General features: G+C 47.6%; 1 protein-coding gene across 5 annotated transcripts in view; it reads right to left on the reverse strand.

Annotated features, from left to right (window-relative positions):
• The window catches only part of DPP6 (dipeptidyl peptidase like 6), a 1,138,230-nt gene that overhangs the window by 83,834 nt on the left and 1,033,589 nt on the right, over nucleotides 1–20,807 (reverse strand). For all 5 annotated transcript variants that reach the window (XM_064368693.1, XM_064368763.1, XM_064368675.1 and 2 more), the window contains exons 13-16: nucleotides 16,559–16,666; nucleotides 14,088–14,179; nucleotides 13,150–13,197; nucleotides 10,899–11,017 (exon numbers count right to left, since the gene is read on the reverse strand). In XM_064368693.1, the coding sequence (XP_064224763.1) occupies nucleotides 10,899–11,017; nucleotides 13,150–13,197; nucleotides 14,088–14,179; nucleotides 16,559–16,666 (367 nt within the window). The remainder of the gene's footprint in view (nucleotides 1–10,898; nucleotides 11,018–13,149; nucleotides 13,198–14,087; nucleotides 14,180–16,558; nucleotides 16,667–20,807) is intronic.

A 20,807-nucleotide genomic window follows, 5' to 3' on the forward strand; every position in this document is an offset into this window, starting at 1 on the left:
ACTCAATTCCATGCCTGATGGTTGATTTAATGTTTTGTGGCTCTGGCATCCACGGTTGCTCTGATTTTCTTAGCTGCTAGTGTAAGCACAAGACCTAGGGGTTCCAACCTGAGCCTGCTGAGGTGCTGAAGGGCCCACTCACATTTGGGAAAGGGTGATTCTTCATTCACTTCATGCACATTAACCACCCCCAACCCTGGCCCCAACATTTGGATACTGAGTGGGTAGCAAGTGGATGTCTAATAAACTCAATTGATTACTAAGGTGAGGACAACAGTTATGAGAGTTGAGACTTATTAAACACTTACTATGTATCAGATGCCATGATAAGTACTTTACATGCACTATCTAGGTTAATTCTCAAAACAACCTCACAGGACAGGTACTGTGCTCCCCCTTACCCACTAGGGACATGTGTCCAGAGTCCAGTGGATGCCTGAAACCAAGGATAGTATTAAACCCCATGTATATAATGTTTTTTTCTGTGCATACATACCTATTATAAAGTTTAATTTATAAATTAGGCATAGTAAGAGAAGAACAATAACTAATAATAAAATAGAACAATTTTAAAAATATACTGTAATAAAAGTTATTATGAATATGCTCTCTCAAAATATCTTGTTTGTAATATTTTCAGAGCACAGTTGGCTCTGGGTAACTGAAACCTCAAAAAGTACAACTGTGGATAAGGGGGAACTGCCATGCTGTTATTCCTCTGATTTTCAGGATGAGGGTGTGGAGGATTGAGCAAGGTTAACCAAGATGCTCAAGGTCACGAAGCTGTAGGCGGCAGAGTCCAGGTTAGAACCCAGCTCTGTGGTTCCATACTCCACAGCCCTCCCTTATTGCCATTTCAATCTCCCGTAATTTTGATGATGATGGCAATGATGGTCACAACAGAAGATCTTGGGAAATATTTAAGAGCAAGAAGAGTAGTTATCAGAATTGAGTCACTTTATTTTGGGCTCCAGTAATAATATTTTGGTCCCATTCCACTTGGAAAAGGAGAAGCCTATCTTGATAAACCAAACTGTTAAGTCAAAGATCAAACTTCCTGAAGTCTGCAAAGTAGCTCCCTAAATCATAACCAGCACTGCAAGGGGTGGGGGTGAGAGCCCAGAGCTGTAACGGATTCATGAACACAGGCTGCCCATTCCCACTCAGAGCAGCAAGTGACTGCAAGAGCTCCGTCCTCGGCTTCAAGAAAAGGAAGTTTATTTAGTTATTTTTGAAAACACAAAAAAATGTTTCAGTGGGAGGCAGCAAATGCCCAATTCATACACAGAACCCATTTTCCTGGTGGCATTTGGACATTTCTTAGAAACAGGATTGATTGAGTCCTTTTCAAAAACTTGAAGGAAAATAAATCATACTCTTGAGATTCATTTTGAAGAGAAAAATCCAATTCTCTAAACAGAGGCGAGGACTGTGAAACACAAATTATGCAAATTGTGCACTTTGATTTCATTGTGCAGTGGCTCTGAGGGTTGAATTCAGATGGGCAGGAGAAAACTCTATACAACTTGTTATAGCTCCATGCCACTTGACTGTGAATTTTGCATTGTGACAGGGAAGAAGTATTCCTGGAGAGAATCTATGCTGGAACTGCACTTCTTCCTCTAATATGCTAGAGTGCTATCCGAAGACATGGTGGGAATCATATTACTTCCTTCAGTGACCCCTCTCGCTGCTTCCAGAATGTGGTGAAGCCATGAAGAACAGTCTCCCTGTGGCCGCCCTTAATTATGTGTTCCTGAGAAAATAAGCTAAGCACTCTTTCTTTCTAAGAAGGCAATACGGGCCTTAGAAAGGAGGTGTTGTTGGTTTAATTAATGGTGCCCCTACAAAAGTTATACTGAAGGCCTGACCCCAAGTTCCTGTGAATGTGATCTTATTTGGAAACGAGGTCTTTGGAGATGTAGTCAAGTTAAGATGAAGCTATGCTGGATTAGGTGGGTCCTCACCCGATGATTGGCATCTATATAAGAAGAGGGAAATGCGAATACAGAGGCAGAGGGGAAGGACACGTGAAGACAGAGGCAAAGATGAAAGCAATGCATTGGTAAGTCAAGGAACGCCAAGGACTGCTGGCAACCACTAGAAGCTGGAGAGAGGCGTGGAACAGATTCCTCCTCACAGCCTCCAAGAGAAACCACACTGGCCAACAGCTTGATTTTGGATTTGTGGCCTCCAGAACTGTGACAGAATACATTTCTGTTGGGTTAAACCACCCAGATTGTGGTAATGTGTTATATCTGTCCTAGGAAGTGAGTCCAGGAGGTGAGCACTTTTTTCTTTAAAGGTGGAATTGGGTTTATCCATGACTAGAAGGTGAGACCGACCAGGCCTCCCCCATTCTGGGCATCCCCAGTCATCTAAGACAGCTGAAGATTGAGTTCCTGTCATGGGCATAGGTCTAGGGGTGAATCCACAGACACTTTCACCTTCCCTGATTTCTCATTCATCCCTCCTGGAAGGGGATAAAAATCAACCCCGCCCTGAAAGTCTTGGAAGAATGCACAGTGGTTTATCAGTTAGCCAAAGACAAAAGCATGGAAATGTGAGATACGATATGGAGTTTAGGGAATTCTAAGTGATCTATTTGTGCTAGAATATAAATTGCAAGGAATCAGAAATGGGAACATAGTCATCAACTATTAAAATGTAATTAGAAATGTACTTTTGAGGCCCGGCACAGTGGCTCATGCCTGTAATCCCAGTACTTTGGGAAGCCAAGGCAGGTGGATCGCCTGAGGTCAAGAGTTTGAGACCAGCCTAGCCATCATAGTGAAACCCCGTCTCTACTAAAAACACAGAAATTAGCTGGGCATGGTGGTGGGCGCTTGTAATCCTAGCTACTCAGGAGGCTGAGGCAGGATAATTGCTTGAACCCGGGAGACGGAGGTTGCAGTGAGCCGAAATCACACCATTGTGCTCCAGTCTGGGTGACAAGAGCGAAAGTCCATCTCAAAAAGAAAATATACTTTTCAAATTGTAAAGAACTTAACAAATAGATTATTTCTTTTATTACCTATCTCACAGGGTCATTGAGAAGACCAATTAAGTACGTATGCCAAAAGCTGCTTGGTATATTCTGGAAAATCATCATAAAAGTTTACAGTATAATACAATATTTTGAATATAGCTGGCTTCACTTCCAGACAATAGAGAGTTGGAAGGAAACTCTCGGTATTACGTAGATAGGTGAGTTTCTACAACGTTCCACTGAGCTGGCTTACAGCTGATCCCTTGCATGAATATCCAGGGGTCGCCTGAAATCCATGCCCTTTAGATATAAATACTGACATTCAGAGATGGGATCTAGTGAGGAAGTGAGTGGATATAGGGGCTATAAGCATTTCTTTCTTTCTTTTTTCTTGTTTTTTTTGAGACAGAGTCTCACTCTGATGCCCAGTCTGGAGTGCAGTGGCACCATCTTGGCTCACTGCAACCTCTGCCTCCTGAGTTCAAGTGATTCTCCTGCCTCAGCCTCCTGAGTAGCTGGGACTACAGGCGTGCACCATTATGCCTGGCTAATTTATATATTTTTAGTAGAGACAGGATTTCATCATATTGGCCAGGCTGGTCTCAAATTCCCGACCTTATGATCTGCCTGCCTCAGCCTCCCAAAGTGCTGGGATTACAGGCATGAGTCACCGTGCCTGGCTGCATTGCTGAGCCTCTATTTATGTATGCATTCAATTCGAATCTAGTTTTAATGTAACTGTGCAAAGTAGAAAAATAATTTATGGGTTTGTATGTACAGTCAAAAATTAAGGAATTAACTGAAAATAATTATTATTTAGGTTAACAATTATTATTAGCCTAAAAATAATTTTTAGTTTATATGTAAAATCAACAATTTTAAGGAATTAAGAATTATAAACATAAACATATAAGCATAAAAATGTCAAATATTGAGAAGCTGCAGAAGAAATATTAATGAAAAATTAGAGAGAGCACATGCTGATACTACTAGATGGAACTCCATAATGATGATAGACACAATACACTGTGGAAGAAAAACTGGACATTAGGAGAGTATCAGCATGCTAAAGATGAATGAAACGGAAGTACTGCTTGCAAACAACTGATGAGCTACAATCAGCTATGATTATAATGGACTGAGTGTTTATGTTCCCCCAAATTTATATATTGAAGTCCTAACCTCCAATGTGATGGTATTAGAAGTGGGGCCTTTGAGAGGCGATTAGATCCCAAGACCAGAACCCTGGGGAATGGGATTAGTACGTTTATAACAAGGCCCCAGAGAGCTCTCTCACCCTCTTTCCACCATATAAGGATACAAGAAATTGGTCAACTATGACCCAGAAGAGGGCCCTAGTGAGGACCAACCATGCTGGCACCTTGGTCTTGGACTTCCAGCTTCCAGAATTGTTAGAAATAAATTAATGTTGTTTATAAGCCTCACAGTCTATAGTACTTCACCCCAGCAGCCCAAATCTACTAAGTTGATAAAGTTATATTGCTGAATATAAGTTATAATACTGAATGTAAGTTATAGGATAGGTCAATATCAGCTAAACTTACCAAAAGCTGTCCTAATGGAAGGTCCACAAAAAGGCAAGAAGAATGATGAAGTCTAAACAGAGCAGTTATAATTTCATGATTTTATACCCAGCCCTTATGTCCTAATGTGGCTTGATAGCCTGTATCTGCTCTCAGGGGCATGCCTTTTGGCTGGTTGGTACCCACCTTGTCCTAGTTGTTAAATCCTTTGACTATCATCCCTTCCTATGCCCAGACAACCTGAACTACTTGCACTTCCCTCCCTATGTGACAGGTTGAACAGCTTTGAATGTGGGAACATTGACAGATTTCACTAAAGAGAAACCTCTCATTGCCAGTACATTTATCCTTAACCTAAAAAAGGAAGAATTTTTCGGTTCTGGTTGCAACTGGAAGACTAAGTTAATCTGTGTAATAAAATGCTGCAGGAAGAGGGAAGGAGAAGAAAACAAGAGTCTCTAATCCTAGGAATGGAGATGTTATTTTTGTCACAGGTTTCCAAGACTCTCTCAAAATAACTTGGGGTATGAAGGAAACAGGAGAGGAAATGAGCGTTGACTAAATGTTGGTCTAGACTACACATCTGGGTCCACTTTAATATCTACTGAGAAATGTGGAGAAAAATAAAATTATTTTAAATTATCCTGTTTATTAAATCAGGTTGCTTGTATTCACTTGATCATGATTCACAGGCTGCAAAAGATTCCATTGCATAATCTAAGAACATTTCATGTGCTTTTTCTCAGGCTGTACCTTCTGCTTGGACTGCTTTTTCTCATTCCAAATCCTACTCATTCATTTATATTAAACGCCACCTCATCATTGATGACTTCCTTGAGTCTCCTCTTCCAGCAAAATGCCCCAAGCAATCCAAAGGGGTATAATCATTTTCTCCTTTAGGATTTCATAGCAATTGATCTTCTCATCCCTTAGGTGATCATCACCAATGTCTGCTCAGCTTTCCCCATGGCAGGGCAAGGCTCAGCTTGAGGGTCTGCTAAGTCAGTTATCACTGGTAACTACTTCCAGGTTCAAAGAGTTGGCTGTTGCTGTCTCCCCATTTAGTTTGTTGTCTTTGTAAATTTAGGCCTTTTCAGAAAATCTCTTTTTATAAGTGAGATTTTGGTTACCTTCAGGGGGAAAGTTTAATTTGGGCATTCAAATTATGTTAGCCAGAAAATAGCTTATTATGTAAACATTTTAAAGAGCAATTTTGTAGAGAAGAGGGCTGGTTTATGTTTACCTTAAGATGAGGCAACAGGCTAAATATTTAAATAGATCTTAAATGATTCAGGAAACCCTAGGGTGACAGTTTCATAATGACTGAGACTTCGGTTTCTTAATCAAAGAAAGGCAGAGTGGAGACTGGATTAGATGATCTAAGATCTATTCCTATCTTCGAATTCTATGAATTTGTTTAATTATTGTAGGGATCCAGGCACTGGGGGGAGGAGCATCCCATCCTGAAGGTGAGATTGTGGAGGTGCTCAATAGGCCAGGTCAGTTGTGTGTCATCCAGTGTGGCCATACCTAGGGCCTGGCTCAGTCGTGTGTGACCCAGTGTGGCTGTACCTGGGGCCTGAGTCAGTCATGTGTGTGATCCAGTGTGGCTATACCCATGGGCCAGGTCAGTTGTGTGTGTGACCCAGTGTGGCTGTGCCTGGAGTCCAGGACAGTTGTGTTTGTATGGGACAGAGTGTGGCTGTACCCAGGGGCTAGATCAGTCATGCGTGTGATGCAGTGTGGTCATACCTGGGTCCCGGGTCAGTTGTATACGTGTGTGGTCATACCTGGGTCCCAGGTCAGTTGTGTATGTGTGTATGTGTGTGTGTGTATGTGTGTGTGTGACCCAGTGTGTCTGTACCTGGGGCCTGGGTCAGTCGTGTGTGTGACCTGGTGTGGCTGTACCTGGGTTCCAGGTCAGTCGTGTGTGTGACTTTGTGTTGCTGTACCTGGGGGCTGGGACAGTCATCTGACCTTGTGTTGCTATACCTGGGGTCTGGGACAGTTGTATGTATGTGACCCAATGTGGTTGTACCAGGGACCAGTTCAGTTGTGTATGTGACCCAGTGTGGCTGTACCTGGGTTCCGGGTCAGTCATGTGTCTGAACTTGTGTTGCTGTACCTGGGGTCTGGGACAGTTGTATGTATGTGACCCAGTGTGGTTGTACCAGGGACCAGTTCAGTTGTGTATGTGACCCAGTGTGGCTGTACCTGGGTTCCGGGTCAGTCATGTGTCTGACCTTGTGTTGCTGTACCTGGGGTCCGGGACAGTCATGTGTCTGACCTTGTGTTGCTGTACCTGGGTTCCGGGTCAGTCATGTGTCTGACCTTGTGTTGTTGTACCTGGGGTCCGGGACAGTCATGTGTCTGACCTTGTGTTGTTGTACCTGGGGTCCGGGACAGTCATGTGTCTGACCTTGTGTTGTTGTACCTGGGGTCCGGGACAGTCATGTGTCTGACCTTGTGTTGTTGTACCTGGGGTCCGGAACAGTCATGTGTCTGACCTTGTGTTGTTGTACCTGGGGTCCGGAACAGTCATGTGTCTGACCTTGTGTTGTTGTACCTGGGTTCCGGGTCAGTCATGTGTCTGACCTTGTGTTGTTGTACCTGGGGTCCGGGACAGTCATGTGTCTGACCTTGTGTTGTTGTACCTGGGGTCCGGGTCAGTCATGTGCCTGACCTTGTGTTGTTGTACCTGGGGTCCGGGTCAGTCATGTGTCTGACCTTGTGTTGCTGTACCTGGGTTCCGGGTCAGTCATGTGTCTGACCTTGTGTTGCTGTACCTGGGGTCCGTGTCAGTCATGTGTCTGACCTTGTGTTGTTGTACCTGGGGTCCGGGTCAGTCATGTGTCTGACCTTGTGTTGCTGTACCTGGGGTCCGGGTCAGTCATGTGTCTGACCTTGTGTTGCTGTGCTTGTTCTTTGCTTCTGTTTTCCTCCCAGGTATCAACTATGGAGCCATCTCTTCACAATAACTATTTGCAGACCACAACACAAGCCTTGTGTATATATAAACATAAAAAGAATCATGAATCCTCCCTGGGACAGAAGGCTAGTGGCAGACCAGAAATCATCACAGGAGCCACCCTACAGTGCTCTCTAAACACACTTTGTCCAAACAGCTTCCCACCACGGGGCTGTGTTTCTGTCTACCATGGGTTCTATGTTTACATGCACCATGTGGGAACGGGAACTTCCCGGCCTAAATCCATGGCCTGGGAGAGCCTTTTTGATTTCAACCCAGGGCTGCAGCTTATGGAAACTGAACCATAAAAGGCTTCCAGTTGTCAGAATGAGGCATCCAGACTAAACTTGAGCTTGAACTTAGCAGGGAGCTGTGACCTCCGAAGGGAAGCAGAGAAAGGGTCAATTAACAAGTAAGGGCCGGGTGCGGTGGCTCACGCCTGTAATCCCAGCACTTTGGGAGGCCAAGGCAGGTGGATCATTTGAGACCAGGAGTTTGAGACCAGCCTGGCCAACATGGCGAAACCCTGTCTTTACTAAAAATGTAAAAATTACATATTCCTGTAATCCCAGCTACTTGGGAGGCTGAAGCAGGAGAACTGCTTGAACCCGGAAGGTGGAGGTTGCAGTGAGCCGAGATTGCACCCGTACACTCCAGACTGGGCGACAGAGAGAGACTCCGTCTCAAACAACAACAAGTGAACTGTTGGATTCTGGGTTCTGGAGGGTCACCATGTGAAGCAGATGTTAGTACACAGTAGGAATATGACCAAGCAGCCCAGCCTCAAACCACAATTTAAACTGTTTTTCTTTTCCCTCCTCTTCCACCTGCTCCCAGTCTTAAGACACAACTTAGAGACAAGCTGCATGTGTGTCACTTTTCATCCTGAAACAGCCTCAGAATGTGCTGTGGCCTCCCCTCCCTTTCTTTTCCCATTCTGTGCTCCCTTCAGCACATTTTCCAACCCAGATGCTTGCTGAGCACACACCATGCTCTCCTGGCTGGTCATGTATTTCCTTCAAACCTCCAGGGGTCAGATCCTGATGGAACCAGATACCTCCAGAATTCTCTCTCTAACAAAAGATTACTTCAAGGCTGAAACCCACTCACGGCTGAAGAGTGGCTACGAGACTGACTGTGATGAATTGATAACCTGGTAGGATCCATGATGGCGCCAGCCTCCACACCAAATGGGACAATAATTAGAGGGGTCACCACAGCCAGTCACACCCTTGGCACCTCCTAACCCACCAGGAAGCTCTTCTGCATTTCAAACCCCTCTTTAAAACAAAACAAAACAAAACAAAAACCCTGCATTTCCTCTACAAACTGGACAGTGGAATTGCTTTCTGCTCTTCCCCTTGCTGGCACAGATAATAAAGAAATATTGCTCCTTCATATTACAACCCATTCTTATTTTGACTTCTTTCCATGAGTGGCAAGCAGCCAGACCCTTCTTGCAGGTCACAGTAAGAATCCAGAAAATACAAACCCATACTGTTGCTGTCTTGACCAGTGCAGACCTCAGATCCCAAAGGCTCTGCCTCCTGCTGAGGCCAGACCAAGCCCCTCTGGTAAATGACCTCTGCCCCTGACTCAGGACTCCCACGATGGAGGCCTGTCGCCTTTCTCATTCAACCATTGTTGCTTGGGGCACTCTTCTTGAAATCTATTTCAAGTTCTCCATTGTGTGTTTCATCATGACCTCCTGTGTGTCGAAGCTGCCTCCTGCTTCTGAGACAGGTTTCTGGATTCTGGATTCTGACTTTGTAGCTCCTTGTAAGATTCTCTAGCTCCTAGTGGGTCTGCTTGCTATGTTTTCCCAACCCCTACTCCCCACCAATCCCTGTAATTTCCCAGGTTATTTCCCAAGGATCTCGCCCCAGGGAGTCAAGTGTCACGGGGCTAGGAACCGGGAGACCTTGATGCTGGTCCTCTCTGTATCACTGGCTCATCGGGAGTCAGGGAATCCACTCAACTTCTGGCTTAGGGTTTGCCATCTGAAGTGGATCAATTAGATCTTAGCTTCTTTCCCCTACAGTACTCTACGATTTCAGATACTTGGTGGCCTCCTTCTTGGGAGGCACAGGGAAGAGGAATTTGGTACCATCAACTTTGAGGGGACTGGGGCACTAATGTATTTCAGATGCCCCCCCTCCATCCCTCCGTGGTCTCCTCACTGTCTTAGAAGAATGTCAGGGGATGAGCTTGTATTGAGCAAGAGGCTGAGTGTTCCTGTTCTGCGGATTTTCAAGATTTTAGATGACACTGGTAAAAAGAGAACGAAGTCATGAAGCCATGAGCTCTCCAGTAGCTAGCAAACGCTAGCAAAGACATTGTGCTGATAAAAGTTGTTAATTCTCCACCTATGGCTTAGGGGATTGAAACTCTAACTGAGGAGTGAACTGCTCCTGATCTCAATCTCTGCCTGTAGCACATTTTCATTCCTTGAGTTCATCACAGGAGATCACATTTTGTTATGACCATGTTTATGATTACTTACCTTTCCATGGGTTTATATTGTATCTTTCCAAGATACAGGATAAGAAGCAAAAGTATCCTTTGTATCCTGCAGGCAACATGGCCTACTCTTCTGTGTATGCCGGTTGGTATGAAAAAACTCTTCCAGTTTGGGATAAATTATCAATGAATTGGGACATAGAAAAAATATTTTTTCTGAGACTTCTTTAATATAACCCAAATCCTTTTTGAGACAGAGTCTCACTCTGTAACCCAGGCTGGAGTGTAGTGGCACAATCTCGGCTCCCTGCAACCTTCGCCTCCCAGGTTCAAGCGATTCTTCTGCCTTAGCCTCCCGAGTAGCTGGGACTATGGGCATTCACTACCACACCCAGCTAACTTTTGTAGTTTTAGTAGAGATGGGGTTTTGCCATTTTAGCCAGGCTGGTCTCGAACTCCTGACCTCAGGTGAATCTGCCCACCTTGGCTTCCCAAAGTGCTGGGATTACAGATGTGAGCCACCACACCTGGTCATATTCAATCATCCTTAAATATGATTGAAAAGTTAAGCTTTGAAATTGTTTTACCACCTTTAATAATGGCTTAGGCTCATCGCTGTGTAGGATATTTACCCCCCCAGCTCATGGACTATTTTTTGTGGACAATGGTAGACAAACTGTGGAATTAGCAGCACAGCATGCGCCAAACACTGATAAGCTGGATACCTTTATGGAACGTAAAGCAGCCCCACTGCACCAGGCTTTGTGGGGGTGCAGTCATCTTGCCCCACGAGCAATGGTATCAGGTAGGCGGGATCCCCACCTGTTCTGGATCACGCTGTGCTCTCACCACCACCGCCGCCACATCCCTGCAAGTGTGCCTGCCAGGACTCTCCGCATCAGCCTGAAACAGGCTTGACAGGGTGGCAGGAGCTTACCTTCGCACTTGAGCAGGAAGAAGTCCATGCTGTGGCTGAAGGAGGCGCTGAAGTAGGTGCAGTTCTCAACCAGGTCGCAGGAGAGGCACTGCCTGTTGAAGTTGCCCACCGTGTTGGCACTGGAAGAGCAAACGATGAAGGTTTGCCATGAGCCATGAACGTGGGCAGAGAGGAGCTGCCCTCCCCTCTGGGTGCGGCAAGCTGGTGGGCTCTCTCCACGAGGGTGTTCTGCAGAGCCCTGCTACAGACCTCCCCCACTCCGGGGCCTTTCTCCATCTGTCTCTGTGCTGGAGCCCCTGAGACTCTCCAGCTCCATTTCCACCTTTCTTGGCTAGTGGGTCCCTCCCACTCTCAAGACGGCTGGCACATGGTCGCCTACACTGCCTTCTCTGGGCTTTGCAGGTGGCCTGGCGTGAGAAGCACGGAGCTGTCAGTGTTACGGTCTAGCACTCTATGGCCTGGTGTGAGGAGCACGGAGCTGTCAGTGTTACGGTCTAGCACTCTATGGCCTGGCATGAGGAGCATGGAGCTGTCAGTGTTATGGTCTAGCACTCTATCTGCACGTGTCCTGTCTCTCTGAGTGGGTGACTAGACATTTGAGTACAGTAGACAGGGTGACATGTCTACAAATTCTCTGGAGCTCCAAACACTGGCCTGTGACCAGGCACGGGCTCCAGCAGCACCAGTGGGATTGAACTCTGGCAGCTTCCAAAAGCCACGTCCTCTGAGAGAGTGAAACCGCTGAGAGGTCGCGCTTCCCACTCTGGAGCTAGACAAGTGGGAGCCAGCTTGAAGATTTACCGGGACCACTGTGGTCAAGTGTCATTTCAAGTCAAGAAGGCCTAACACACGCTCTCTAGAGTGGAAAGATCCTGAGGTGCTGATCTACCTGGAAGAATTTCTTCTCTGAACATTTTGCCCTGGGAAGGTCTCCTCTAACCACAGGCTTCAACATGAAGTCTGTTGTTCCAGGAGTAAAGACATTTCATGCGGGAGAGAAGAAAGACAACCTTCTCATTCTGTAAGTTAGAGGACAGGGCCCCAGGCAGCCCCTCACTTCTATTAACTGGTGACAGGTGGATGTCAATTTTCCTAGTGGACACATGGCGACGATGGAACATCTACACAGAGAAGCACATCTGTGACTCTCCCTCCACCGGCTCCCTCATGCGGACTTCATCCCCTCCTTGTAGCTGCCGATGGCTGGAAAGGAGGCTGCATTCACGGGGGGCGGGGGGTGGCTTTCCGGTGTTCCCACAGAGGGTGGGGTAACAGGCATCGGCTCCGTTTAGACAATGCACCACTGGCCTCAAGCCTCAGGTCTACACTGAAGAACACCCTCTTCAGCGGCTTTAGGTGTAACTGGCTGCAGTCCTCCCACACAGAGGCACAGGGTGGCAGCAGATGCCCCCTCCTCACCGCTGTGGCCTTGGCAGGAAGTGCCCAGGGCTAATCTCACTTCACAACCCAAAGCCTCCTTCAGTGAGAACACTGACTGGGCAGATGACAGGACTGAACGTTGAAGAGGGACACGCCCTAGAGAAAAACCCAGTCCCCTCCAGGGTTCAGAGCACACAGCCCTGCCCTCTTTGAGATTTGGAAGCGTGCCCAAAATTGCATAGTTGGGCTGTTGAGATGGGAAACTGCCTTTGAGGCCTCATCATAAATACAAGCCTTTTTACTTTATAGTTATAGAATATTTTTGATTAATCTTTTTTTAATCAATTTCATTTATCTGCCCTGATCCCAAATAACTACATTGCTTCCAAACTCAGGAGCTTCAGGAACGTGCCCCGCTTCTTCCTCAGGGCAGAGTCCCCCATCGCGAGCTGCAATGCCGGACAGCAGGGCCGACCTCCTCGCACTGACCCACGGGTTCATTTCCAAACCAGACTCTGCTCCCCACAAAAACCCAGTGGGTATTCCCGAGGCGGGGGTGCAGGATTTCCCTGAGCTGACATTGAATAGAGGTGAAAGGGAAAGATGGTAAAAGTCCGTCAGCAGAAGAGGACAAGTGGCTGACGGTGAAAACCCAACTCAACAACGGCAGAAAAAGCCTCAAAAATCTCAAAACTACCCCTTCGGTGCCTCTGCCAAGTCTCATTACTTCCCTCCAGACTCTACGCTACTCCTCTGTGGTGGGGCCTGTCTTTGCTGCCCGCCTTTCTGAACAGCTGAAAAGGTGCAATTCTGCAAAGCCCAGGTGCCCCCCTGAGTGGGAGAGCCCTGTGCTAGGGGGAGCCAGAGCTACCTGTAGAGCTGTCGTCTCCGAGGCAGGTCCTCCGTGCTCAGGAAGTAGCTGCAAAGATCAGCAAGGTGCACAGGGTTAGTTTGCTCCAGGGCACGTCTGCACTTCACATTCCTGGCACTACCTCTATGGACACTCCTCAGGGACTGCCGCCCATGGCCTGCAGGGAGTAGCTCCCCTGCTCAGGTCCAGCTACACCTGTGGCCAGAGCAGGGGACGGCCAGACACCTAAGGGCTGAGGGACACCAGTGCAGATTCCACTGGCTCAGGTGCCCCCTGCACTGGCCTCTGCTTCATGGCCAGAGGGTATGAGGTTGGGGGTGACAAGCACCTGAATCGTGGACGTGGAATTTTTTTTTACAAGATCACTCACCTTCTGGAGGGCAAGGATCTGAGAACATTTAAGACGAGTTCAGACACAGAGCCTGGCCCAGTCAATACTTGTTGACTCATTTTCACCTAAGCCCTCCCAATGCAGAAACCTTGGCTCTTACCCTGGAAGCAGGGAGGTGAAAGGGCCCTCCTCATCTGAGCCAAATCCACCTGCTCAACTGAATAACCTGGAGCAAGTTACTTCTTTTTGTTTTCATTTACTTATTTTTAAAATGGGGACAGCAGTAAACTCACCTCATGGAACTGTTGTATTCCATGAGATAACCTGGAAAGCACCTGGCATAGAACCCGGACTAGTGAAGACTCAGTCAGTATCAGGGCTACCCCTGCTGCTGCCGCCAGCGCGCTTCACTCCCGGGCTGGCTGCAAGCCTACCTGCGTCCTCAGGACGCCGCGGCTCTGGAAGCAGGGCTGCTGAGACGGGAATCTACGCCACATTTTCATGAAGAAAGTAGGAGCTAGTGATGCTGCCATGAGCGTAACTGACAAAACTAACAAATGTGTCCCACTGGCCAGTAAGATGGGGCGGGCCCCTGGTTCTCACTCACATCTTATTCCCCTTCTCGTCGTAGGCTAGGATCTTGGTGACGTCCCAGTCCCCGGAGGTGATGGACTGGATGTTGTCATTGCTGCTGTTGGGCTGAAACACACAGACATGGCATCAGGAGAAGACACCAGTGTCCCAGCATGGCTCTTCATCCTCCCACTGTTTCCGACACCAGGCGACAGGGGCTGCTGCTCTCTCTGTGGGAAGGGCTCTCTGCCCCTTCTCCCTGCTCCTCTCCTGGGAGGCAACATCCTCCGTGAAGCTCCCCGACCAACCCCAGGCCTGCAGCCTGCCCCACCCCCCACGTCAGCAGTGGGGAACAGCGCAGTGTCCTCTGGGGTGATGCGAATCACTTGGGCCTGGCCTGCAACCACGATGGAAGCATCTCAGGAGGAGAATCAATGCTTCGTAGGCCTTTTTCATTTGTGAATCTAATTAGTGGCGCCGTTATGAAGGGGGACCATGGAGGGAGGAAAGGGACAAATGTGGGGAGGTGGATGAATTCAGGCAGGGAAATAGAATAAATGGAGGGAGGAAGGGTGCTCCCTGCTGCTGCTGACGAGGATGGTTCAGACCCGTATTGCCGCACGACACGTTTTGCATGAATTGTCTTTTCCTATGCGCCTCCTGAGCTAAGAAGAATGATTACACAAGAGATCGCAACAGAAGAGAGAGGCAGGCCGTGTAGGCAGGAGCGATGTTTCAGTGGGGTTTGAAATGGGGTGTGGCAGTTTCCAGGCGCAGCCCCGGGCAGCTGTTCTGGACAGCAGGTGCCTTGGGAGGTGGGCACAGAGTGAGGCGAGATTAAACTAGGTGGAGGGTCCGAGGTCACACCCTGGGGGCTGCAGACTCTAACATGGGTTGGGGGGTGGTGGCAGGACCTGGGGGTACAGAGAGGGTACAGGAGAGGCTGGGAACTTTGAAGCAGGTTTGGAAAGGGAAGGTTGTGGGGGTCCCCTCCCCAGGGGTTCCTGGGGACCTGCAGGAGGCGGTGCCTCGTGGGTGGCGCAGGAGACCTGCTTCCTGCTGGAAGGTTTGATAGGGCTCTGGGAAGATGATGGCAACTTGGACAAATACAGAGACTCGGGGCCAAATGAAAACACCAAAGCATTTTTTAATTTTTTGAGATGGTGTCTCACTCTGTCACCCAGGTTGGAGTGCAGTGGTGCGATCTCAGTTAACTGCAGACTCTGCCTTCTGGGTTCAAGCGATTATCCTGCTTCAGCCTCCCAAATAGCTGGGACTACAGGTATGTGCCACCACGCCTGGCTAATTTTTGTATTTTGGTAGAGACGGGGTTTCACCATGTTGGCCAGGCTGGTCTTGAACTCCTGACCTCAGGTGATCTGCCTGCCTTAGCCTCCCAAAATGCTGGTATTACAGGCATGAGCCAAGGCGCCCGGCCAGCATTTTAAAATCTTGATCTAAATGGTTTAAAATAGTAAGCCAAAGAATGTCGGGCTGTAGAACGAAGAGCATAGGAAAAAGCAAACGAAACAGCCTGCAGCCATTCTGTCAGTCATGCCATGAAGGGTACTGGGAACTAATTGCATGTGAGCCTCTCAGGGACGCCATTCCCACCCCAGGAGCTCTGCAGCCCCACCCTCATTCCCCCAGAGCTGCTCTCGGGGGGGATGTTCTTGGATTTTTTTCCTTTGAAATTGCCTTTGGTGCCTCATCATAAATAGGCACTTTCTACTTTATAGCCATAGAATTTGTGATTAACTTTTTTCTCATCATATTTCATTCATCTACCCTGATCCCAAATAACTTTAGACTGTTTTCAAACTGAGGAGCTCCAAAAATGTGCCTCCCTTCTTCCTCAGATCAGAGTCCCCCAAAGTCAGCACCATGGCAGCCCCATCCTGCAGGCATGAGGCTCCCTGAGGTGACCTCTGCGGGGGACTGTGACCCCGGGATGTCTACTTTTGGTCCTAAATTCATGTATATTAATCTCTAAAGTTCCCTACTCAGGGATGCTCCGTTCCTACCCTGCCAGACCCCAGAACCAGTGAGCAACAGCTGGTAGTGGCCACATAGTAAAAATAATGCCGCATCCAGCTCCAGAGGAGACGGGGTGGTGGGGGAGGCTGGAGCCCTGAGGGATGCTGAGTGCATGGAGCCATGCCTCAAGGGAAGTATGTCCGGGAGGCCCCCAGCACAGACGGTCCTCCAATGTCCTCGGCCTTACACTGAACAGGGGACCCCAGGGTCTCTGCTGACCTTGCCAGAAGTGTCTTTCACACTCTCACATGTGACCAGATAGAGCAAGGCTCCACCAGGCCTGACGGAAACCTCTGCACTCCCCAGCACCATGCTCTGCCCTGCCTTTGGGAGTCACCTTCCAGTTTCTGAGTCCCAGGGGACCTTAGTGTCCTCAAAAAGGCAAGTGTGCCCATCTCTAGAGGTTGTCACCCCATGGCCTCTAGCAGGCTAGTTTCTAGTTTAGTCCTGGAAAGTAGCAGGAGGTACCTGGGACGCGGACACCGTTATGTGATAGAATTTCCCTCGTCCCCCCTGGGGAATCGCTCTCACGAAGAAGAACTTTCGGCCATCCCTGGAGAACACGGGTTCTTCATTCTGTGGACAGAGACAATGGGTGGAAACATGACTAAAACATCATTTATTTTGAAGAGGTTGAACCAGGGTAAGATGCACCCCCAGATACATTTTCTGTGTGATTTCTCACAAGAGGAATAGTTGAAAGAATAAGTGCTTGGTGGGGCTGACACTTTCCTTGGGAATCATGAATCAACTGTTCTGTTTTCTAAAAGAAGAAGAAGAAATGAGGAATTAAGATGCTACAGCCTCAGCAGTGGCAACTAAAAAGGCATCCCTCAGTCTATACAGCGCAGAGACAAAGAAGGGCCGTGTGTGCACGCCACGCTCACCAGCGAGAGCAGGAACTCTGCTCTCAAGACTCACAAGGGGGTGCTTCCCCCTCAAATGATTGCCCTTTGAAACCAGAGTGTATTGTGAGATTTCTCCAGTGGCATTTATTATATATCAGAGACAAACATAATTCTAAACAATCACAAACCAGATTTTGCCTAAAAACAAAATCTATTCTTCCAATCTTGTCTTTTCTTCTTATTTAATACAATTGATCTCACGCTGAAGAGCCCATCAAGAAGGAAGAAAAAAAGAAAAGAAACACAAGGACCAAATGCTATGGGTTCAGCAGATCCAACAGCTGCTCAGATCCACGGTCGCCTTTCCCTGGAAACAGAATCGGCATTCCCAGTCTTCCCTGGGGGACAGGTTCTGGGCTGGATTTAGGGCAGGTGTCGCCACCGTCTCCGCCTGGTCCCCGGAAGTGAGCAGCCAGCAGGGCTCAGCCTTCCACCAGCCCCCAGGGTGGCTGTCGCTTGGATGGATAAAAAGGGATTTTGCTACCGCAGTACCTTGGCCTCTCGGAAGCTCAAGTTTGAAAGTTTCCATCCGTGAACACCGATTAGTTGGTTACAACATGTATTTTCTGACTCGAGGAGCTTCACACGAATGTGGGGATGAGAACAAATGGTAAAGAAACCCCAGCTGGCACAAGGAAAACTCATTTCCCCACAGTGAATGAACACATGCAGATATGATATGCCCAGAGAAATACACTAGCATGTGATTAAAATGACATTTAATCTTCATGAATATTTGCAATAAAATGAAACCTTTAATCTGCAAACATTTATTTTTCTATTTAGAGTTGAAAGCGTGGTATTTAAAAGCAGAGGCAGTGGAAAGACCAGCAGTTAATTTGGCTTTTAAAACGCACTTCTATTTGCCAACTGTGGGGTGGGGAAGGCTATATTCCCTCACTTTTCTGAAATGTTTGCATGTGTGGCAGTGAAAAATACTCCAAATAAACATAATAAATCGTTAATTCTGGCCAGAAGCATTGTTTTCGTAACGAGAAGCCCTGCAGCGTCGTGAGGTCATCTCTGCCTCGTCACGGAACACAGGGGAAGCCTTCAAGTCTCTCTGAGACCGATTTCTCATGTGGTAAATGTATTTTTAGTGACAATGTGCAATGACTGTTGACCAGGGGACCTGGATTTTATCCTGGTTCTATCTCTCGTTTGATTTTGGGGGCAGTGTTCCCAGCATCTTTGGATAACAGGATTTATCAAACACAGTGCCTGGTTTCCTCAACTCCAATCACAGCAGATCTGAGAAGGAGCCCTTTGGACTGATGAGAGCTTCTTCGTGAGCTATTTGTAGCATTTTTGCAAGTTTTTTCCATGGTTCAGAGATAATAATTTTGTCCAACCACCCCATCTTCCAGCCCAAATTTTGAAATCATAAAACCAATATTCCGATTAAAGAAGAAAGACAGTCAGAAATTGATCCATAGAACTTATCCTTCAACCAAAGCAATAGGCTCTGTGGTTCTACGCCAGACGGAGACGGTTCTGGCAGAGGACGCTTGTGGGTCTGCATCAGGACTGACTTTGAGGGTCCAGGCAGCAGGGACGGGGTGTGCATGTGGCAGAGGGCATTGCCTGTTTCTCTGGAATATTCCCGGAGGAGACGGAACTTGGTGGGTCTCCACACACACATTCGCCTCTTCTTTTTGGCTCATGGGGACTCTCTGTGGGTAACCATACTGTGGGTTCCAGGAAGGAGTTGGGAAGAGAAGAGAGGAAGATGAATGGCTCAGATGACATAAAATGAGCAGGCTTGCTGCAGCTCACCTCTGTTCTTGCACTGGGTCCTCGGACGCCTGGTAGACCTAAGCAGGCTGGGTCTCCCTGAGGTCTCCCTGAGGTTTGCAGGACTTTTCAGATTCCTGTCTCTCCTGGGCCAGCTTAGGCAAGCTTCTGTGACCCACTGGAGATGGATGGGTAGAGGGCATGCGGCCTCAGTGTGTCTCCCTCACTCATGCCTGCAGCCCTCCCGGGAAAACCCCGTTAAGCTCTGTCTGAAGCAGCAGCCAACGGCTTCAATGGCAGCAGGTGGCAGGTCCAGCCTCAGAAAGTTATGAAGTTGTTCTGCAGGGCTTCACAGTGTCTTGAGGGATGCAGAAACACTATGGATTATTTTTGAAAAATAGGGTCCATGAATTCCTTTATGAAAAAAAAATGTCATGAGAAACTGTTTGAAATTAAATCTTCCTGCAGACCATGGAGCTCTGATCTTCACAGGTACAGATGCACAACCTGTGGGGTCTTCAGATACATCCTGACCTCCCGACTGCTGCCATGGGCGGGATGCCCCAACCCAGCGCCACAATCACAACTGCAGCTGATGGGCCGGCCTGACCCAGGGACTCCCTAACCCAGGAAAACACGCCTGCCACAGAAACTTACATTTCCAACTTATGACAGCACTGCATATGTTTAAGCGGCTATTTTAAAAATTTAGCTGTGTGCTTAGTAAACGCTTTAAAGTTTACATTTTAAAACAGTAAAAATTATTTTAATTCATGCTACCTTTTAAGTGTTGGCTGGATTTTGCTTGGAAGGATCTGCTTTTCCGAATCCCATTCAGACTGTCTTACTCTGCACTTTGGTAGCTGTTCTCACATGGACGATGAGATACACAGTCACTAATACAGAAAGGTCCTGCTGATGACCTTGGCTCTATAGCCACTCTGCAGAGCTGATGAAGTGAGCACTGGAGGACAGAACCACAGTCCCCACGGGCCTCGGGGACCACGCACTCTGCTGTCCGTCCAGAGAGCCGATCACAGGCGGTCAGCCGGGAAGCCAGCTCCCCCGATGAGAATGCTTGCGGGGAGCAGGGGAACAGAGCGGGCGCCTCCACCTTGCTTTACCACAGCCTCACTGCCCACAACGAAGAATCACGCCAGGCTGCTCTGTCAAGCACGTCCCTCACCTCCTCCTGTTCAAACCCAAGGTGGGCCCGGCGGAGGGCCACCTGCTCCGTGCCCACCATGCTTTTCCCGGCTCCCACTCCTGCCAATGTCAGAACACCTCTGCACTGCTTCTGAATGTCTGAGGGTCACCCTCGTGTCCCGCACCATGGACGTGACGTGAACGTCTCATCTCCCTGTCTAGGCTAAAACATCTTTGAGAGCTCATGCTCTAGCTTATTCATTAAAATTGAGGCAAAATTCCAATCACACGAAAGAAAACATTAGTGAAAGTGAACAATTCAGTGGCATGGAGTCCATTCACAGTGACGTGAGCCGCCGCCTCTAGCAAGTTCCTGAATATTCCCACCACCCCACACTAAACCCTGTGTTCACTACGCTGCTCCTCTCCACACTCCCCCTGCCCTGGTACACCACTGCTCAGCTTTCTGTTTCTAGGAGTTTATTTATTCTGAATATTTTATATAAATGGAATTGCACAATAAGGTAGGCTTCTGTGCCTGTTCTTAGATGCTCTATTCACAACAGCCAAAAGATAGACGCAACCCAAATGTCCAACAAGAGACAAACTGTAATCTACTGGAATACTATGTCAGTTCTTCTTATGGCTGAATAATATTCCAGCATATGTACTATGTTGTATACATATGTATATATGCATATACTACACACACGCATATATATGTATAATATTCCAGTATATATGCTACATACATATACTGGAATATTATTCAGCCGTGGGAAGGAATGGAATTCCGACACACACCACAACGTGTGCTCAGTGATAGCAGCCGACTCATTTTTTGAAATCCCCATCTAGCACGGTGCCTGGCAAGATACATAAATATTGGCTGAACACATTATATAGATAATGGAGTTTAAAAATGATCC

Source organism: Aotus nancymaae, unplaced genomic scaffold, assembly GCF_030222135.1.
Source record: "Aotus nancymaae isolate 86718 unplaced genomic scaffold, 86718_ANA_hifiasm-v0.15.2.pri h1tg000002l, whole genome shotgun sequence".
In the NCBI taxonomy this organism is placed as follows: Eukaryota; Metazoa; Chordata; class Mammalia; order Primates; family Aotidae; genus Aotus; species Aotus nancymaae.